This window comes from Periophthalmus magnuspinnatus, chromosome 3, assembly GCF_009829125.3.
Source record: "Periophthalmus magnuspinnatus isolate fPerMag1 chromosome 3, fPerMag1.2.pri, whole genome shotgun sequence".
NCBI lineage: Eukaryota > Metazoa > Chordata > Actinopteri > Gobiiformes > Gobiidae > Periophthalmus > Periophthalmus magnuspinnatus.
Genome location: NC_047128.1, coordinates 34,952,796 through 34,973,261, shown reverse-complemented (window position 1 = coordinate 34,973,261; position 20,466 = coordinate 34,952,796). Strand labels below are relative to the sequence as shown.

Here is a 20,466-nt window from a genome sequence, read left to right as displayed (position 1 = left end):
TGGGAAGAGGCCAGGATGAGCTGTGAAAATCAAGAGGGGAGTCTGCTGAAGGAAATGAACAGCCAACAAAAAATATTTCTGAAAAATGTCAAGAAAGACTCAAACACCACAGGTCTGAGCTGGTGGCTCGGAGCAGGTCTGCAAAGGGACAACACAGAAATCAGAGAGGGTAAGACTTCAGCGAAAGTTTAGCTATGAATGAATGAAGTACAGTAGATTGTTTTTGGAGAATGACATCTCTGTCAAAATGTTCTATTTATAGTTTGGATTAAGTGTAATTAAGTGTTTTCTTCCAAAGTAGCAGATTCACATACATTGCTCTGATTTATGTAATACACACTTTTTATTTATTTGTCGTCCCATGACATGGAGGGACTGGAGCATAACTCTCATGAGATGAGCCTTTCCCAGTGAATATGTTTTTTTTAGTTTTTTTTTTTACTGTAGATACTGTACTCACAACGCAAAGTTAATACAGACTATTTAGCTCTTTTATTTTTGAAATTATAATAAATAAAGTTCATTTTTTTTAGTACTTTAAGATAATAGCTTAGTACTTTAAGATAATAGCTTTTTAAAAATTGTGGTATTTTGGTGTATCTTATTCATACATTCATTCTTACAATAAGTTTGGTCTAAACAAAATGCAAACATAAGAACTGAATTTAACAAAGATATATTTTTTTTTTATGTCAAAATTGTTTCTGAGCTCAGAATTTTTGACATAAACCAAATAATATAGTATTTTTTGTGTAGTTTTATTTTTTATTTTTACAGTGCATAAAAAACATGATTAAAGAGAAATTAGAATATCCCTTAAACGCTATGATCATGATGCCATAGTTTAAAACATATTTCCCTTTGTATTTAAAGGGGCCGTGATGAGCGACTCTTGCACGTACCTGGAGCTGAATCCACTGCAGCTCGGCACTACAGCCAACTGTACTGAGGAACGCGGCTTCCTCTGCACTCATAGTAGGGTCTTCAGTGTTTTATTGATTATCAGTAGCTGTTAAAAGCAACACTACTTCCATCATATAACGCACTGATTGATTTGATATTTTTAAACAAAGCACATTACATTAACGCTTTGAGAACGCTGCTTGTTCTTATTTAGTGTTGCTTTAAAATGTACATTGCGTTACCTTAAATTCATACATTGTTAAAATTAATCTTGACTGTTGTTTTGAAGGGATTTTCTATGCATCTGAGCAGACGGTAGGATATTCCTTTTTATTTTAACATAAACACCTTAGTATTATCACCTGAACAAGTTTTGCATTTATTTCAACAGGATTCATTTCAGTGGAGCAGTGGCATTCATTCACGTGAGTCTTTTTAATATTTTTCAAATTAGACCATAAAACGTTTCAACTAGTGTTTATTTTATTAAAAAAATATATATATTTCTATTTCAGGGTCCAGAAGAAATGTTGTAAACACTACCATGGATGTAAGAACTTAATAATAATAATAATAATAATAATAATAATAATAATAATAAAACATTTCAGTCAATTAATTTGCATTTTCATATCAATTTTAAATCCTCTTTAACAGGAAGTTGAACCTATGTTGAAAGCTTATGAGCAAGAATATGGAGAGCCAACAAAACAAAACAGAGTAATTAAATTCAATCTTAATCATTTTACTATGTGTGCAATAATCTAAAAATATTTCTATCTTTTCTTAGAGTGAGATAATACCAGAATTAAAGAAAGCAGCTCAGGCTTTGACTTCGCCTATTCACAACCACACTGTGTCTCGCATCCTCAACGCCACCACCGCGCTCCTCAAGCTGTCACTGACCAGATGTAACGTCCACACTGTAACCAACCCCACTGTATGGAAACACAAATACACGTAAAGGGTATACTGAAACTAGGCATATTTTTAAAGCTAAATAAAACTTTTTACCCCACAGCAATTGTTTGAGGACGTCTTTGAGATCTTCAGAATTGTTTCTCTTAAAATTGGTGCTGATTCACCCAACCTATTTGTGATAACTCACCCAGATGGAAATCTTTATCAGAAAAAGTAAAGACACATTAACATCATAATTCAATTTCTAAACCAGAAAGTGTAAGAGGCCTTTGCAATAATACAGTTTGAACTCTGATTTTTGTGTGTCTCTTTTTCTACAAATTTAACCATTCGTTTAGTTTTGATGCGAACGACATTGGCACAGCGACTCTGGGGTCTAAGGAGGATGGGGAATATGTGGTGATGCCCTCAAAAGAAGCACTCAGCCCATTTTTCAAGGGCCGAAAAGATGTTATCGCTCAGGTGAGTGTTTTACAAAATATTCTGTACTGTAGTTATTTATAAGAGGAGATCAAGGGACTGTTTTTTCATTGTTGTTGTGAGAGGAGACTGCATTGGTTTCTTAAAACAATTGTGTTTATCAGATTTGAAGCTAAAATAACCACATGGCCACCACTGTAAATGTGTGTGTTGTCACATACTTTATTTTATTTTAACAGTGCACCAGTCGCTTGTTTTATTGATAGTATAAACTTATAGTCGTCTAAATAACATATATTTTTGTCTGTGTTGGTTACTCTGCTGTGTACTCTGGTTTTTCCCTGTTTTTAGGTGACGACTTTCAGGACAAATCCACATCCCACCGACGAAGTGATAAATGGACACGTTTTTAGCTTGGTACTGAATGATCCAACAACACAGAAAGAACTTAAAGTTGACAATCTCTCTGAACAGTTTGAGGTAAAGCACAAATGTAATACAGTGAGTTTGTTTTCTTATTTCCCATCAGGCATTTGGGTTTGTCTAATTAAAGCTGTAGAATGGACTTTTCTTCTGAAGGGTCCAGCACCTGCTCGTCTCCATGGAGATGTGCTTGGGATGTTCCACAGTATCGCGTAAAACTTGTGTATCTCCATGGAGACGAGCAGGTGATGCCAGCCAAGGCCAAGGCACAGGTCAGATCTGTGGAGAAGCAAGCCCACTCACATGCATGATATTTTTAGCAACAAAACACCTGTAATTGAAAAAATACAAGACAGACAAGAACAAGTAAATGTACAAGAAACATTTCCATGGACCCTAGCATCAATATATATATATTTATGTATATATATGCTATTATTGTAATTGTTAATGTTTTTATTGTTCCCTGGTTGTTTTAAATATCTATATTTTCTATATTTTTTTACTGGAAAGCACTCATTTTGAAAAGTACTGTACAAATAAATGTATTATGTCTTTGCCGTGTTCTCCAGATCTTTTTGCCTCGCCCCAATGCCACAGCTGTGAACAGTACAGTGTTACTGGAGGAGAATCGTAAAGCAGTGACTTCCTTCAACATCACAGATACGGCTGTGACAGTTTTTCTGACCATCGAGCCCAATGTCAATGTGTCTCTGCGTCTGCTCCTTCAGCACGGCTCACCTCCAAACAGCAGCTTTAATGGCACCCAAGTCATCTTCAACCCTCAAGGTCACAGTGCACCAAGTATCCAGTCTGTCTGACTGTGCCGTCTTTGGAAATGTTTTATTTTACATCAACTCTATTTAGCCCAGTTCTTCATATTTAACTTCTTCTTGTGATTGTCCTTGTTACTTGTTTGAACAGTGGGCTACCGCTGGATGATAACCCCCAGCATGAGGGAGGGGCTTTCTGGGACATGGTACGTTGATGCGCGGTTACACAACTCCACGTGGGTCCCAGACTTGTATCTGAGTATTACATCACACATGACCAAGTGCATGTACTGGGACACAAAAGCTGAGAAGTGGACCACTAGTGGCTGTGAGGTACGTTTTAGATTTAACCGACCTCTGCACAGTGTGGCCAGTTATACAGCAGAGATGTTAATATGGACAGGACATGTCAAATAAATAAGGTGAATCTATCCATAAATAGCCAAATACCTTTTAATTTATTTAGGAATCAATTAATCAATAAATGTATTTATTTTGTAATAATAAAGTCACTATACAATTTCATGGCAGTGTAATTCCTCATTTGTCCAGGAGTGGTCCAAGGTAGAAACAATAATCATATAGACACTGTTTTTGAAAACAAAATGTTTTGGCTCTCATCTAGAAGAAATTAAATTTGATGATTGCAAATTGAAAATTACTTCTGGATGGGGCCAAAACATCAAAACATTGCCCAGATGACCAACCCTGAAACCTTTTCTACTTCTCAAGTCAAAGCTGCTCAGGGACCAAAACAGCAATTATAACATTATCACCAAAAATCCTAAAATTAATATATGAATTTTGAATTTGGATTAGTTCAAATCAGTTATTCCATCATCCATGTGTTCAATCAATTTGAAAACTGATCTAACATGTTCAGTTCTAATTGAGGCACTAAGTTAAACTATGACAAACCATCATCCTTGCAGTATTTCTTTCTTTCTTGTGTTTTAGGTGGGTCCAAAGAGCATCCCTGAGAGCACACAGTGCCTCTGTAACCACTTGACTCTGTTTGGGAGCTCCTTCTTTGTGATGCCCAATTACGTGGACCTATCCCGCACTGTCGAGCTGTTCGCCACTGCCAAAGATAACTATGTGGTTTTGGCCTTAGTCTGTGCTTTCTTTGGCTTCTACTTCATGACACTGATGTGGGCTTGCTACGCTGACCGCAAAGCTTTATCTAAGGTAATACTGCAAGACTTACATTTAGCAAAATAACAACAAAGAGGTGCTTGTCAAATAAGAGACTCAATCCGGGTTTCGTTCTAAAAATTTTAACTTGCAGCCACATTCAGTTGTATGGATTACATTACATTTGTATCTGCCAACATTGAATACTGTTTTATGTTATTTCAGAGGAAAATTACCCTTTTAGAAGACAACCATCCTGGAGCTCAATACAACTACCTGGTCTGTGTCTACACCGGTCATCGGAAAAACGCTGGGACAACTGCAAATGTAAGAAAATGTAATGTGATTTTTAGATACCAAGTCCAGTTTAACAATAAATAAATAAACACATATCTTTAATATCTTACTGCATTTAATAATATAAATTGTGTCCAAAAGTAGATTTTTTTTCTTAACTTTAACCATAGTTACGTTGCCTAAACACTAGCTTTAACCTAAATTTATCCATATCTGAACTGTAAACCATTTTGTTGATGCGTCTTACTACAGGACAATATTGAAATTTAGTGTCACGATTATCGCGGCCAAAATTAACGATAATATCACAATAATGACTGAAGTTGCTGACAGTTTAATAATGTTCTGAATATGAATAATTATAATTTTAATATTATGAGCAGGCTCCATATTTAAACAACTGTTATAGTGTTGTTCTTTGTTATAAGTGGAAAAAGTGATTTAGAAGTGTTGATATAATGGGGATTCTCAGGATATATAAAATGTCCCACAAATGAATATTGTCTACCCTTTTTATTACGATAAATTATATTATTTCTTATTGTCCATTCCCTACTTCTTACATATTTTTTGGCCCCTCAAACTGAAAGGTCCCCATGAAATTATTATGTATAGATTTCATACTCTCAAACACGCACACATTGGATTTCTGTGTTTTTTGTGGATATTACATTGACTTACATTCATTTTCTGGAGAATGATCCTACGTTTCTGCTTTCCTAACCATAACTTAAACCCTAAACTTAACCTATTTAAACCATATCAAACCTTAAAACATGTTGTTGTTAATAAAATACAGGTTACGTGCCATGGGGAACTGATATTTGTCTACATTTTAGCCCTCACCACACATACATACACGAACACACAACTGCAATACAATTCTATGTATATTTTAAAATGAAAAATCTAAGATACAGTTGAAGCACAGAAAAAACTGAGTGATACCTTTTCTTCAGATGGTTTGCCGCAGACATTTTGGATCAATAATGCGCCTCGTTGCAGGTGATGGGGAAGCTGATTGGCTCAGAGGGAGAAAGTGACACCCATAACCTCACCGACCCAGACAAACCCGTTTTTGAGCGCGGGTCAGTGGACATGTTTCTGCTGGCCACTCCGTATCCTCTGGGAGAACTGAAGAACCTGCGATTACAACACGACAACTCAGGAGGGCGGCCATCTTGGTACTGGACTGAACTTAAACAGCAGCAACAATAAGAGTGGACCTGAATCAATAATAATTCTTCTGTATAACTAAAGGTACATAAACCGAGTGATCATTCAAGACCTCCAAACCAAGAATGTGTTTCACTTTTTCTGCGACTGCTGGTTGAGCGCTGACAAAGGAGACGGAATGACAAAGAAAACATTCAACGCAGCAAAGAACAATGAGGTCGCCAGTTTCAGGTTAGATAATCTCATCTTTTCCTCACTTTTTTCATGAGCTACGCATTGTATTGGCACTTTAATAAATGACTACAGCTGACAGTAAAGTATTTTAAACATACTATTCATAATTATCTATATTTGTCTTTTAATAATTGAATAAAGTTTACAGGTGATTAATCAGAATCAGAAGACTTTTAGTGCCATTATCAACACAACTCACAAACTAGGAACTTAATTCAGTGATAAAGTGCAACATAGAACATTGAGTAATAAGTTAAAAAAAGATATACTTAAAAATAAAATGGTCTTAGAGGTAGATATATGCAACAACCCCAGAACAACAGAGCAAACATGACTTATTAATACGCTAAGTACATTCATGTTACGACCCAGCTCTGTGGGAGTCATGGAGGTAACAAAAAACAGATGGAAATAATTAACAGGAATGTAACAGATAAGTAAACAAAAGTGAGATAAAACAGGTGCATGAAAATGTACTACGAAACGGAACTGTCTCAATGAAAAGGAGTCACATAGAGATATAAACAGAATTGAGTGAGACACATAAAGCACAAATACTAACGATAAACAAAACACACAAAATCAGACACATATAAATCTAAGAGACACATACAAAATGGATTACTGGCCACAAAGACCAGCAGCCAACCAGGGGCAGGTGGGAGAACAGCCTGATCCACAGTGAGGACCTGCACAGCCAGGACTCCAGGGAACAGGATTCAATCAGTCCATTTAATTAATGTGTAGTAGTTTTTTATAGTAGTCATTTGCATACACTTAAAACCTGGACTCGACTAGAACTAAACCAGAACTAGAACAGGAACAAACCAAGTCCACTAAACTAAACTTGAACCTACTTGTACCCTACTTAAAAAGCTTGGTTTTTGGCCTAATGGTATATAATCCAAAATAATGTGTCCTTCTCAGAAATATCTTCACGAACCGGACGTCGAATGGCTTCAGGGATGAGCACATTTGGGTGTCTGTGTGGGATCCCCCCTCACGGAGCCCCTTCACTCGGGCACAGAGGATCTCCTGCTGCATGTCCCTGCTCCTCTGCACCATGGCCATCAACATCGCCTTCTGGAACCTCCCTGTCAACGAAGACTCACCTGTTGTCCTGTCTATAGGTACAAAACTAAGATATTCAGTGCATTTAACAAGATATTATATGAATTCAGTATCTCACTAAGGCATGTGTTAAAGTACAGGTGTTTTATTGCTCTTAAATCGTGCTTTCTGGCTCCCCTCTCCACAGATTTGACCTGACAGAATAATCCCACAAATACTAGAAAATACCACGAATCTCTGCTATTTTCCCTGGTTGTTAAAAGACTCTTCGTCTATTTGAGCACAGATTTTTTTTCCTGTGTTTTCTTCAAAGGTTCTAGGACAGTGCCGCCCTTATGGTCCATTTTCACATGTGTCAACAAGGCAAGAGCAACAAATGAAAACTGCTTTTGTGTGTCCTTTCATAAGGCTTCTCTGATGTTTACAATTACTGCAGAGAATAGAATATACTGCATTTAATGTGAGATTGGGCCCTGGTTTAGTTTGTACAGAAAACATTGTGTCCCAAGAACTTCTGGCTTAAGGTGCCTCCACATGAAGAGGGTTAAGTAAACAGACTAACAGAGGCGGATAAAGTAGAAAAAACTGTACTCACTTAAAAGTAATTATAATAACTATCTGGGCGTAACATCTGATTTATAATTTGAAGTTAAAGACGTTAATTGGTGGGACAAAGCATTCAATTATATACAAAATCTGGACATTTCAAAAGATAGAGCACACAAATTTGAAAATATCTGAAGGATTAGTGCCAGAAATGTCAGTTATTTAATAAAATATAAAGCTTTTCTTACTTGCAATTTACTAGTACTCACAGTGGGAAGAGTAACAAAAATGTACTCAGGTAAGGGTACTGTTAGTTACGCTATAAAATTACTCAAATATACTAAACATAAGGCATGTATCTCCCATTTTTCTGTGGTAATGAATTAAATAAATTATGTAACTTTTCTGGTACCTATGACTGAAGTTGGACATAATCACTCATTACTGTAATTAAACCCTCTAAACTTTCTTCAACAATGTGGAATGTACAGGGTTAAAAGTCTGATATACTTCATAAATTAAACGTTTCAGTCCTGCCTCCTACTCTTTCTCTCCGAGTCCACTCTTATGCGCAGAGTGTCTATATACGAAGGTAAAACAATGAGCAAAAACATGTGCGTGGGCGGAGAGGCAAAATAGCTGTGCAGCCCTGGACTTGCTCGGTGTGAAAGGCTAACACTCTTTTTTACGTGTTTGTGTAGGTTTTCTTGAGCTCACCTGGCAGGAAATCATGGTGGGCATCCAGAGCGGCCTCCTCATGTTCCCCATAAACATCTTGATCATCACCATTTTCCGCAGCATCAAACCTCGGATCGTCCAGAAAAAAGAGATCGACGAGGAAATCGTGAAACCCCCTCCTGTTTCCATACCAACCGTTCTAAAGGTTTGTTTGAGATTGTAATAAGAGCATTTGGTGACCCTGACAGTATTACCCAAGGTCATTTTGAGTAAAGGTTCTATTATAAACCAGCGACCTATGCAAACCCTCGCAAATTGGGTGTCTTTTTATACGTGAGGCTTGCTGTATGTTGTATTCAGGAAATGGAAGAGATGATTATGATGGTGAGCCAAAGTCCAAGAAATAAGATGTCCCAGTCCAATCATCTGGAGTCCAGCGCCGATCTCAGCCCGGCCTTGGACAATGTGCATGAATTCATTCAGCTTATGCAAGGTAGGTTCAACACTTTTGCAGAGATTATATAGAATTATTATTTAAAACAGACATCCCTGAACTTTACTTTCCACATTAGGATAAAATAAATATATTGGTTAGCCGTCCAATAACAAAACATAATTCATTTTCATTTTGTAATACCTTGGAGCGCCACATTATATTTAGTGCTGTGTGAGATGTGCAAATGTACAGGGTGTCCATCAAGTCTCTTTACAATTTAAAAATGTAATGACAAAGGCAAGTGATAAGAAATATTAATTAGATTTGTCCTATTGTACTCAGTGGTTATAATAGTTTTTAACCACACTGGGGTCTGCGTGTTTGAGTGTTCCTCATCCAAACACTTCCAGATCACACCTCTAGGTTTCTTTCTATGGGGTTAAAGATATGGTTGATGAAGCTCTTCTACAGCGAACATAACAAGAAATCCAGTACCGTCTTGATGTGTTTCGTGCGACTAATTGAGCTCATATAGAGGTGTTAAATGAGGTCAGAAAACTCTGGAAACCACTGAGTCCAATAGAACAAGTCTGATTAAGAAACCTCTTATCAGCCTTTGTAATAAATTGTTTAAATTGTAAAGAGATTTTATGGACATCCTGTATATTTTTCTGTTGATACTGGACTTAATCTATTAAAAACAAACCCATTGTACAATGTCATGAGCCAAGGCTGAGGAAAAGATGCTTCAAACAACAAACTGAGTCCAGAAAAACGTATATTTCCAATAAATTGCCTTTGCCAGTTGCATTTAATGTTTTTCCTTTTGTTTTACGTTTTTCCTCAGGTGAGACTGCGAGCGACTCGCACTGGGTGTACTGCAGTAAGTTCCTTCTGTGTTGCCTCAGTCACCTGCTGCAGTGTCTGGAGAAACTGGACGTCAGAAGCTTCGCCTCCCCAGACGAGTATCAGAACCTGCTCAACACGACCAACCTCCTGGTCAGAAAGGCGGAGATGGTCTTCACCAGCCACCTGGCCTACTGGTCAGTCCCAGCGCGTAATTACATCAGAGAAATTTTATTAATTTATTTATTTCCCTTCAGGTCAACCCCAGTGCGTAATTACATGAGAGAGATTTTATTTATTTATTTATTATTTTATTTATTTATTTACTTATTTACTTATTTATTTACCTCCCTACAGGTCAACCCCAGTGTGTAATTGCATCAGAGAGATTTTATTTATTTATTTATTTATTTATTTATTTCCCTACAGGTCAGTCCCAGTGTGTAATTACATCAGAGAGATTTTATTTTATTTATTTATTTACTTATTTATTTACTTACTTACCTCCCAACAGGTCAACCCCAGTGTGTAATTACATGAGAGAGATTTTATTTATTTATTTATTTATTTATTTCCTTACAGGTCAGTCTCAGTGTGTAATTACATCAGAGATATTTTTATTTATTTATTTATTTATTTTCCTACAGGTCAACCCCAGTGTGTAATTACATGAGAGACATTTTATTTTATTTATTTATTTATTTATTTCCCTACAGGTCAGTCCCAGCCTGTAATTCCATGAGCTGAGGCTGTTTAATGTGTCAATGTTACGTCTTATATAATTAGAGCAGTGGTCTACAGTCTGGAGGTAGAGATAGGAGCAGGGGGGGTCCCTAGAGTTTTGTCTTTAGGCGTTAGACCAAAAAGCAGAGAAGAGGCATGTTTTATTTTCTTGTAATAAATAAACATAAGGTCAGAGTGGTTCGTGCGTGTGTTTCTATGTGTCATGTATGTGTTCTACCCCAGCTGATGCTTAGAGCTGCTGCAAAAACATTAAGAAACCACTTCATATATTTTAAACAATTAATGATATACCACAAATATTTAATAAGTTCATTTAAACATGGTTAAATATGTGTAATGAACTCCCTCCTCCATCTGTATTTAATATTATTGACGTATAGAACGCTGTGATGTCATCTGAAACCGATCAAAAGCTGCACTGAAACAGTATTTTTGGCTTTGTTGCAGTCCGCCTCCAGCCAAAGTGGTGAAGAAGAAACATGCTTCGTCGTGCTGGCTGCCCTGGTGGTGCGTGTTCATCGGCTGGTTCTTGCTGTTCACCATCAGCGGGATCTCCACTTACTTCACGCTCATCTATGGTTTTCAGTACGGCAAAGAGAAGTCCACAAAATGGGTCATGTCCTTGGGCCTTTCGCTGTTTCAAAGCATCTTTATCCTACAGCCGCTAAAGGTGCGTTTGCTTTTCCTGTGGTGCCATAAATTGCAGATCTCATTACAATCTCAATATTTTTTCCCGTCGTTGTGCGGCACATCCAGGTTTTAGCTCAATCAAGCACCTTTAATTATCCGTATCGAGTGAATATCAACGTGAATGAGTTTAGGAATGTCACAATATCATTTTTAATTTGAATGTTTTAATGTTTACTGTTTACTTTCATTCTCATTGTTTAAAACATTATCATTCCTCTAGTATGTGTCCAGCTTTATTAAATCATACTTTCTGAATGAAAAAGTAAAGTTTTCTGCGTTAATCAAATATTATCCAGTTAATTTTGACCTTCTTCGTCTGTGTATGATAAGACGGTTACTCAAAAGTGCCACAAAACTGTTTCAAAGTGTTCATTATAAAGTATTTTTCCTCTCTGAAGGTGGTCGGCTTCGCTGTGTTCTTTGCTCTGCTGCTGAAACCTGTTGCTATGGAGGACACTGAAGAAGTCGAGCAAGTGCTGCTATGTAAGACCTTTTTACATAATTGCTGGACCTGGCTTTACTTTTCACTATAATTTGTGACACATCATTAGGCCGTAGTTGGCAGCCAAATCTCAAATAGCTTAACAATTTTAAGTCATTTGGGTTGAGAGGTAGTTTTATATTTGAGGTTATACTTAAGACCAACTATATAAAGGGAATCTGAGTTTTAAAGCCCCATATGTCATTGTGGGTGTTCTTATTGCGTCTTTATTGTGAACAGACTTGTCTCTCCACAGACCTGATCCATAAATTTGCCTGGGAGTGGGCATACCATCTGCAAAACAATAACTTCTGCAGAAATTTCATTATAAACAGTAACAGTAACCATTTATTACATCATGACCTGCGTTAACCCTCTGGTGCACAGCGGTCAGTGCAGTGGACAGTTACTAAAACATAACTTTCTCTTTAATGCATTGGTTTATGCAAATCAAATCAGCCTCTAGAGTGCTCTCTGCTGCCACACTCCACTGAGGTCAATTCAGTGGTCAGTCGGTGTAACTGCAAGTAAATTTCCTCAGATTGGTTTTCTTATTCAAGCCTAAACATTGCAGCTTTACAGCGTTGACATTTCCCAAAAATTGTTTAAATGTTTTTCAAAGCATAAAAAGAAACACGTGTTTGTATATTTACAATAGGCAGTTTTTACAGGCAGTTCACAATGTTGTTTCATGTCCTGAGGAGAATAAAAACACTTGACCAAGGCTTTCATAATTCATGCATCAGAGGGTTAAAGTCAATAATAAAACTAAAAAATAAGATTATAGAGAGTTTAATCACACATTTCTGATCTATACGTGTCTATTAAATACAAACTGCCTGCTGTGGGTCTTTCTCACGCAGTATAAACCAGTGTGACATTGGCGTGATTACATAATGCATTGTACAGAGGCTGAAGTGACCGTTTCGCTAAGTGGATGACTTCTGTTGTAACACGTCTGTTTCTTTTTACAGCACAACAGGACAAGTGCAGACGCTACACGGGCCGGGACATTTGAAGAGTCACACTGCTGTCTGCTTTTTAGACATCTTTTTGCACTTATGGGTAACACTTTAAAATGGCTGCACACTTTAAACCAAAATTATTCATGCCTTGGCTGGATTTGAATGGCTTCTTAGTTAATTCTTCTGTTCTTCTGAAAGAGGTTGGGTGATGTGGCAGAAAGAACTACTATTTTCTTACTTTCAAGAGCAAATTAAAGCTTCTGTATCTGCGTCTGAGATGTGGAAATTTACCTGTGACTCAGAGCGAGGTCCTGCAGCAGAAGTGGATGTGTTTTTAAGAGCGATTTCAACCTTAAAACCACTGATAACGATAAAACACTCTCTCCAAACAGGAAAACCTACCACAGGGTCAGATAAATTCAATGTAACATCATCATATGAACATACAAACATACAAACATTTAACATTTTAAACACAAGTCCTAGATTGTTGACACAGAGATGTTGATCCATCCTGTTTTTGATGCCACTTTCAGTTTTTTGATTGTATCGAGCCAGGGCACGAATATATTTGGGATTAATTAAAAAGAAAATAGTGTACATAATACTGTGATATTTAATATTTAATGCAGTGGCTACTAGAAACCTTATATTTAATTTATGCAACTGTTGAATTTATTCTTCTCACAAGTGAAACAGAAAATTACAGGTTTTAATGAAATAGAATATTGGGACAGAATTGTTAAAGTTGTTTAATTCTACGCTACGTCAAAAGCAAATGTGTATATATAAATGTTCTATTTTGAATACATATTATAATTTAAATGTACATTCATATAAAGTAATACATATCTGAGAAATATTCAAATGTGCGCCTGTATTTATTTTGTGTGTTAGTTCACTGTATCACGTCTGATTTAAAGTAAAAGGCTTTAGCAGCGCAGACGACCTGTTTGACATGCTCTGAAATATCACAAAGAATGTTTTTTTGTAAATATTTACCATAATGGACTTTTGATTAAATGAGTCTTTGCACTGCTGCTGTCAGCCTGAATAACATCAGAGTCAGGGCCACACGTCGCTGAAGCTGGAACATGAACTTTCACTTAAGTTGGGGTTTATGTAACATATAAGAGAACCGATTATTAATTTATTACTTTTTTTTTCCAATATCTGTCCATCATCATAATAGACGCTGAAGGTTCATCCCGGGGCTGTATAGACGCTCTTACCTCTGTTCACTGAGCACCTGTGTGGTTCATGTTTGCAGATACAATTCTGTCTGGTCTGTTTAAAATGTGTGATAAATAAACAGTTTATTCACTTATCTTCTTCCACTTATTCCTTTATGTGGTGTAGTTACGGGTCTTGGACAACAATGACGAGCTCTGGTTACAGTTTACGCCAGGAAAAAGTGAGTTTATTTAAAAAGCTGAGATGAAAATGAATTTGCGCTGGATCCAGAGTAAAGAGACGAACAACCACTGCCTCCCATTGACATAAACATGTACAGGGATACAGCCATATGACTTTATAATTAATTAAATGGTTATATTCTCACATCAGCAATACGTGCACTGTTATTCTGTCCATACTGTTTATTTTATACCTTATTTTATTATATATTTTACTATAATTATACTTTGTTTTAAGTTGCTGAATTTCACTGAAGCCATTTCCCAGTTTGTGAAATTAGTTCAGTTACATGTGGCAATAAACTCTGATTCTGATTAGACTTTTGATGACTTTCTTTTTAGCATTTAGGCGACGTTAACCACAAAACAACTTGACGACAAATATCCCAATGGAAAATAATTAACCAGAACCATATATATCCTCTTTGTACAGAGCCTGGAGTTAGCATTTTTCTAACTTTTTTTCTTTTTTTTAATCAATCTTCTGCTTTGATTGATGGTTTTGTCCAAGATTAATCCTTTTAATAGAAAACTGTACTTTAAAAATGTCACTGGGGAAGGACTATAATGCAATATGTTTGGTTTTTTTTCCATTTATGCCCCTCATCACAATCTCAACAATCCACAAGGGAAATTACTTGAAACTGTTTGATTGGTGTAACAAAATGACAGCTTTTACTTATTTTTCAAATGAATCATGGGACTAATATTCGAAATATCTTTAATAATATGTAGCTGTGACTAAGCCCTACACAAAACCAGCGCATTCCTCCAAAGTGTTATCATTATGTGTTGAAACTAGAGAAATCCATTTTATTTCACATGAATGTTTCGACCTTGACCCACAGTGATTTGCTTGAACAACTGTGGCGTAAAAGGCGGTCATGATGCAGTTATTCTTCAAAAAGGAGCGTTCATTCACCACATTTCTAAAGTTATTATCTCTGAAATTTCCGGCTTCACAAAGATAATGATGGTTATTTCAACAAAGAGCTGACGTGACTTCACATGTGGAGGGAGCATATAAAACCCTTAAATAAAAAAACATATACTAAAGAGAAAATGGATGAAAGTAGAAGATCTTTTGCATATTTTTCTGCGGACACAATAGCCACATTCAATCTAAAGATACTTCCCTTCAGTCTGACGATGAAGAGGAGCTGGTGATTACTGAGGTCTACTCGTCTCCATGGAGATGAAAACTGTTTCCCTGTGCCACATATAGCATTAAACTTGCATTTGTTCAATTACACATATTTGCATCGCTGAAAAACACTGTCTTACTGTGAGCGGGTTAGCCTCTCCACAGATCTGACCTGTAACTTGGCCAGGACACTGCAGGAAACACCATAAAACCCCCATAGGAACAAACAAATATCACCAAACGTTACACAGTATTTTTGTATCTATACGTTAAATTAAATGTGCACTGTCTCACATTTCTCATTGGAAACCAGAACTTTTATTCGTGCTTCATTATCACTTAAAAAAATTACATGAGATGATAAATTCAAAGCAAAAACACGCCCCAAATCTCTGTCTTCTTCATACATGCTCTTTACTGACCGTATATTGACTGTGTAGCTGCACTTACAGATTGAAACAGGGCAGAGAATGGATTTAGATAAGATATTTTCAGTATTTTATCGGTTTTAAAGGGCAACGCAATGAGACTCTGGGATTTATTTGACAACAAGGACACCTGCTGTTCACTATAAGTAAAGCACACAAGGCAAAATAATTTCTTAGGGACAGAAAAATAAGTACTTCTACGAATAAACTGGCTGAAATTAAAGAAAGAATATTTTTTAAGATACAGATCAGATGGATTCATTTACCACAATTACAAAGAGCTGATGCTTTATCCAGTATTACTTGCTCTCCTTATTGCCATCCTCATTATTAGCATTAAATAAAAGTAATCCTGTTCTAAATTATGCCGTCCGTGACCTCTTTCAGTTACCAGATGACATCACCAGGTCAAGTTACAGATCAGATCGGTGGAGAGGCGACCTCACTGTGATTGATTAAAGGCAATAACAAATGGACTAACTATGGAAAAGGCAGGAGAAAGATCATCCACCAGCAAAATTTATCGCAAAATCAGCACTGAAATATCCAAACTTTATTCATTTGAGTTTAAATATGTCACGTTTATCTTTGGTCTCTTAGTCGTACATTGAAGCAACAAAGATTAACCACTCATATTCAAGTTGATGTAGTATTTATTAAACTTTTCGCTTTACATCTCTTGTGTTTTTGCAATAAGACACCACTGTGTGTCTGTAGTTGTAAGTATGAAAGAACAGTCCCAGATAGAAAAGACAGCATGGTCACAGTTCTGTAGTGTGGATAATCTCATCGCTCTTTACAACATGTTAAAAACAAATGGTACGCAGAGTTTAGGATGTTGTTTACTGTGTCCTTTCCTGAGAAAACTCAATCCCATCAGAGCCACTTTTCATTTGCAATGCAAGCACATGGGCGTGGCAAGATCAGAGCGTGACATCAGCGACCGAATGTACTGTCGCATGTTTGCACTCTACTAACTTGGGGCAAATTTAAAAGAGCCATTTGTAGACTAAATACATTAAAATGCGTATTAAAAATGAACAAGGCCTCAATGAGAAACTAAGGCAAATGCAGTGGGGCACATACTGTAGTTATACATGCAGACTTCAATCATCATAGAGCCTTTTTTTTTTTTACTTTTTACGATAAACATATTGAGTCAGAAGTGCAAAAGTGAAGGTATTTGTAATTGTGACATTGAAATAAGCAACACAATTACTTAAATATTTTGAAATGTCAGCCTATGGAGTGTGACTTTCCATAACACAAGTAAATGGGTTAACATGTAATCAGGATTTCGCTAGTCCGACGAGTTCTTCTTCTATGATTATGCTTTAAATTCTTATGTACAGACCACTGTTCACTTCATACCTTGACAGTTTCGACTGCATTCCACCACCTTAACTCCGTAACTAAATGTTCACTTTATTTGTAAAACATTTGAGTGCTTTTTACTGAGACACAATTTAATGTCACTACCATTGTATTTTGCTATTCAGGTATATTGAGCATTATGTCATCAATGATCTCAACATTAAATCATGGTAAAAGAGAGTTCAGAACAAATCTACCCGAGACAACTAAACCTGTTGAACCAGTCAAGTTTGTAGCATGAATCACAGCGACGCCATGAGTGAAGGACAATAAGGCATGGAAAAAAAAAAAATGAGAAGGGAAAACCCCAAATAACACAAAGAAAATACATTACCACACAGGTGTAGTATAAAATTATGAGAATATACTTTGAATTAATGGATCAGCTGTGTCACGATTAACAATGATTCTTAATTTTTAATGTGCTAATTAAAATATAACCTCTGACTGATACTGCCTTGATAGCGTTTGACAAGGTTAGATAGGCCACCACCCCTTTCAGTTAAATGGTCATTTTGGTTTAGATGAGGTAAGATTACAGATTTATGTAAAAAAAAAAAAAAAGAACAAACTGACAAGATTAAATATGTTCTATTTTGCTATTTATAACTGCTTGAGTTTGCAAACCATTTAGGTCTTCTTCTTGAGCTCTTCAAACCTTCGTGTCAAATCTTCAAAATCAATGTCGTCCGAGGAAGTTGTTTTTCCACCAAATGAAGACGTGGGGAGAGTGTCGGGAACTGAAGGCAGCTCTGGCAAAGCATTGCTGTCGAATCCAGGAGGGGAAGGACCAGAGGCTGTTAAAAACAGAAATAAACCACAAGTGAGACACAAGTGAGAATAAGATGATCGTACGCTTAAAGAGCTACTTACCAACAGCCTGCGAAGGGGCAGAGGAATTGTCATTTAGGTCATCAATCTAAAAGACAAAATCTGTCAATTTTCATATTTTTTCTTTTTTTATTTAATAGGTTAGTGTTTATGCTGCAGTATCTTGGTCATAAAAGGTTAAACATAAGAATCTGAATAGCTTCGGTGAGAATGAAATGTACATCAAGGCTCTAGTGGAACTGCAGGGGATGTTAATACTAATATGAATCTAATGCTGCTCAAATCTGATCATGACATTATGATATTCCAAAAAGTCAATTATTAGTTATTAGTACACAGGTTTAGACGACAGGTAAAGCACCAAGAAACTGTTCTTCCCTGAGTGGTGCCCTGTCCGTTTGTCCAGCTGTAGGAACGGGAAGAGGGCATGGGGACGGGGCGGTCACTTACGGACTCATATGTGGGGGGAGAAGTGGGCAGCTGAGGGGGCTGCCCTCCTCCCATGGGAGGCTGGAAGTTGTTGTAGTTCCCAACAGGGGCATTGAATGGTTGCTAGAAGAAAAAGATATAATGGACATCTTTAAAATGAGTTAACAATACAGCTGAATGATCATTTGACTGAGATGTGCCACACAGAAGCCCTTACAGCTCCTTTGGCTGCAGGATAGTTGAAGGCTGTGGGCATGGGCATGGTCATAGGCATCGGGGCCATGGGCATCGGAGCCATTGGAGCAGTGAAGCCGCCGCCGCCGCCACCACCACCTCCTCCGCCTCCCTTTCTGTCATTGTGCACATCAATCAGATCAGCCTCTTCCGCAGCGCACACCTGCGACTGTTGGAGAATTATTAAAATACATGAATGTGTGAAAAACATTATTCATCTTTGGGATTTCATTTGAACACTCACATGGACCACGGCATCATGCTCATATGGCACGTTATAGTTCTTAGCGATCTCGATCAGGTAACGCTCCACGAGGATTTTAGGAGGGGCCTCAACACTCATTTTGTGCATCAACTGGAAACAGATCAGATGTCGATGAGACAAAGTAAAACAGAACTGAACACACACTATACAATAACTCACCCTTTCATTGACAGTTCCAATCTGATTTGTCCTGCACAGCTTCCCATACTCTTTACTGTATTTTGCACACAGCTGTTCAGATACCTGAAAGAGGATATCAGCATTAAAGTCAACAAGATACATTGTATATTGTACATTTGGACATTGGCCTTACAGTTTTTAATTCAGCCACTTCACACTGAAGGCGAGGGGCTGCCCAGATGAGAGTAGAAACTGCCTCTTGTAAGCCTGGATCCAGCTCTCTGAAAATATCAACAAAATAATGCAAGACTCTGAATAAGACAGAACAAAGAGCAGAGAATAAAAAGATTAACTCACTTCATTGATTGGATGAGGCCAAATCGACCCAGGAGCAGGTCACAGTACAGCTCCAGGATCTCCATAGCCTCCACCAGATAGTCCTCTCTGATGATCTGCTCCACACGGATGCGCGCCCGCTCATCTTTACCTGACGACAGGTAATCGGCAATCTCCTTCCGAGCCTTCTGAGCGAGTTCAGCTTTATTTTAAAATGACACAAGTATACATTGAAATAAAGGGCACCTGGGTACTGTTTACAGAAGACAAAATACATGATCATAAATGAACAATACTTACTTTTCTTTTTCTCCAGAAGCTTCAGTCTGCTGATGGCAAGTTTTAGATTGATACTCAGCCTATTAGCTTTAAACCCTCCACCAAGCATTTTATCAGTCTACCTGTAAACAGAGAGAAGTGAGAAGATAAACATCACTCCATGCCCCAGATGACTCACTGGATCATGTGAGCAGGACATGCCAAACCCACTACGTTACTACAGCCACTAAATAACCCTATATTCAGTATTTTAATCAGGCAAGACTTTAAATACACGACAACATATGACTGAATCGACTATAACATGAAACGTTAATGTTGCAGTTATAATCAGACGCATTGGGCAGGATATGTCACTGTGAACATTTGTGACAGAAATACAGCCGTGTCAACCTTCCTAACACATCCTAAACAAGTGAAGTAGATCTGTCCGCTTGTAAACCAGGGTCCCTGCCTCATTATTGTCACACTGGAGCATTTTAAAGAAAAGAACCAGTGCTTTGTTCAGTCTCTTCTGTCATGGTTCCTGTTAGCTTAGCCTCTACAAAGCTAGCGGCAAAACAACAGGCACAAACTTGATAAACGGGAAAACATACACGAGCATAACAACTAACCACTTGTGAAATATAATTACTAAAAGAAAAAGGACTTACCAGGAGCTACTGAGCAGATGTAAAGACCACTTTTCTGGGTGTTTCGGTCAGTGTTTGGTGTTTTGGCCGAGTTCACTTCCGCGTTGTGCGTGATGTGCGTGATGAGGGTGACGTCGTGGGATTTTTCCCCAGTGGGCGGGGTTTGCGCACGTCAATCAATTCTCAGGCGTTTCCCAAAATCTTTTTATTCACATGATCCTTTTACCGTATTAACAAAGGC

The 20,466-nt window shown here is 37.3% G+C and overlaps 2 protein-coding genes across 2 annotated transcripts; one reads left to right on the top strand and one right to left on the bottom strand.

Moving 5' to 3' along the window:
- Window positions 1-15: 15 nt before the first annotated feature.
- Window positions 16-14,063, top strand: pkd1l3 (polycystic kidney disease 1-like 3). Its single transcript, XM_033985169.2, has 20 exons — window positions 16-169; window positions 874-975; window positions 1,193-1,218; window positions 1,694-1,843; window positions 1,925-2,037; window positions 2,163-2,286; window positions 2,596-2,661; window positions 3,240-3,456; window positions 3,592-3,773; window positions 4,398-4,628; window positions 4,800-4,901; window positions 5,877-6,055; window positions 6,132-6,278; window positions 7,209-7,411; window positions 8,600-8,781; window positions 8,937-9,069; window positions 9,860-10,055; window positions 11,050-11,272; window positions 11,691-11,775; window positions 12,748-14,063. Exons 1-20 carry the CDS (start codon window positions 16-18, stop codon window positions 12,789-12,791), a joined length of 2,859 nt encoding a protein of 952 aa, XP_033841060.2. The 3' UTR covers window positions 12,792-14,063.
- Window positions 14,064-16,409: 2,346 nt separating this feature from the next.
- On the bottom strand, window positions 16,410-20,341 carry ist1 (IST1 factor associated with ESCRT-III). The gene is made up of 10 exons (XM_033985124.2): window positions 20,247-20,341; window positions 19,615-19,715; window positions 19,336-19,516; window positions 19,172-19,259; window positions 19,018-19,101; window positions 18,838-18,948; window positions 18,577-18,762; window positions 18,381-18,482; window positions 17,973-18,018; window positions 16,410-17,896 (listed from the first exon to the last, which is right to left on the bottom strand). The coding sequence occupies exons 2-10, from the start codon at window positions 19,700-19,702 to the stop codon at window positions 17,730-17,732; spliced, it is 1,053 nt and encodes a 350-aa protein (XP_033841015.1). The 5' UTR covers window positions 19,703-19,715; window positions 20,247-20,341; the 3' UTR covers window positions 16,410-17,729.
- Window positions 20,342-20,466: the final 125 nt, after the last annotated feature.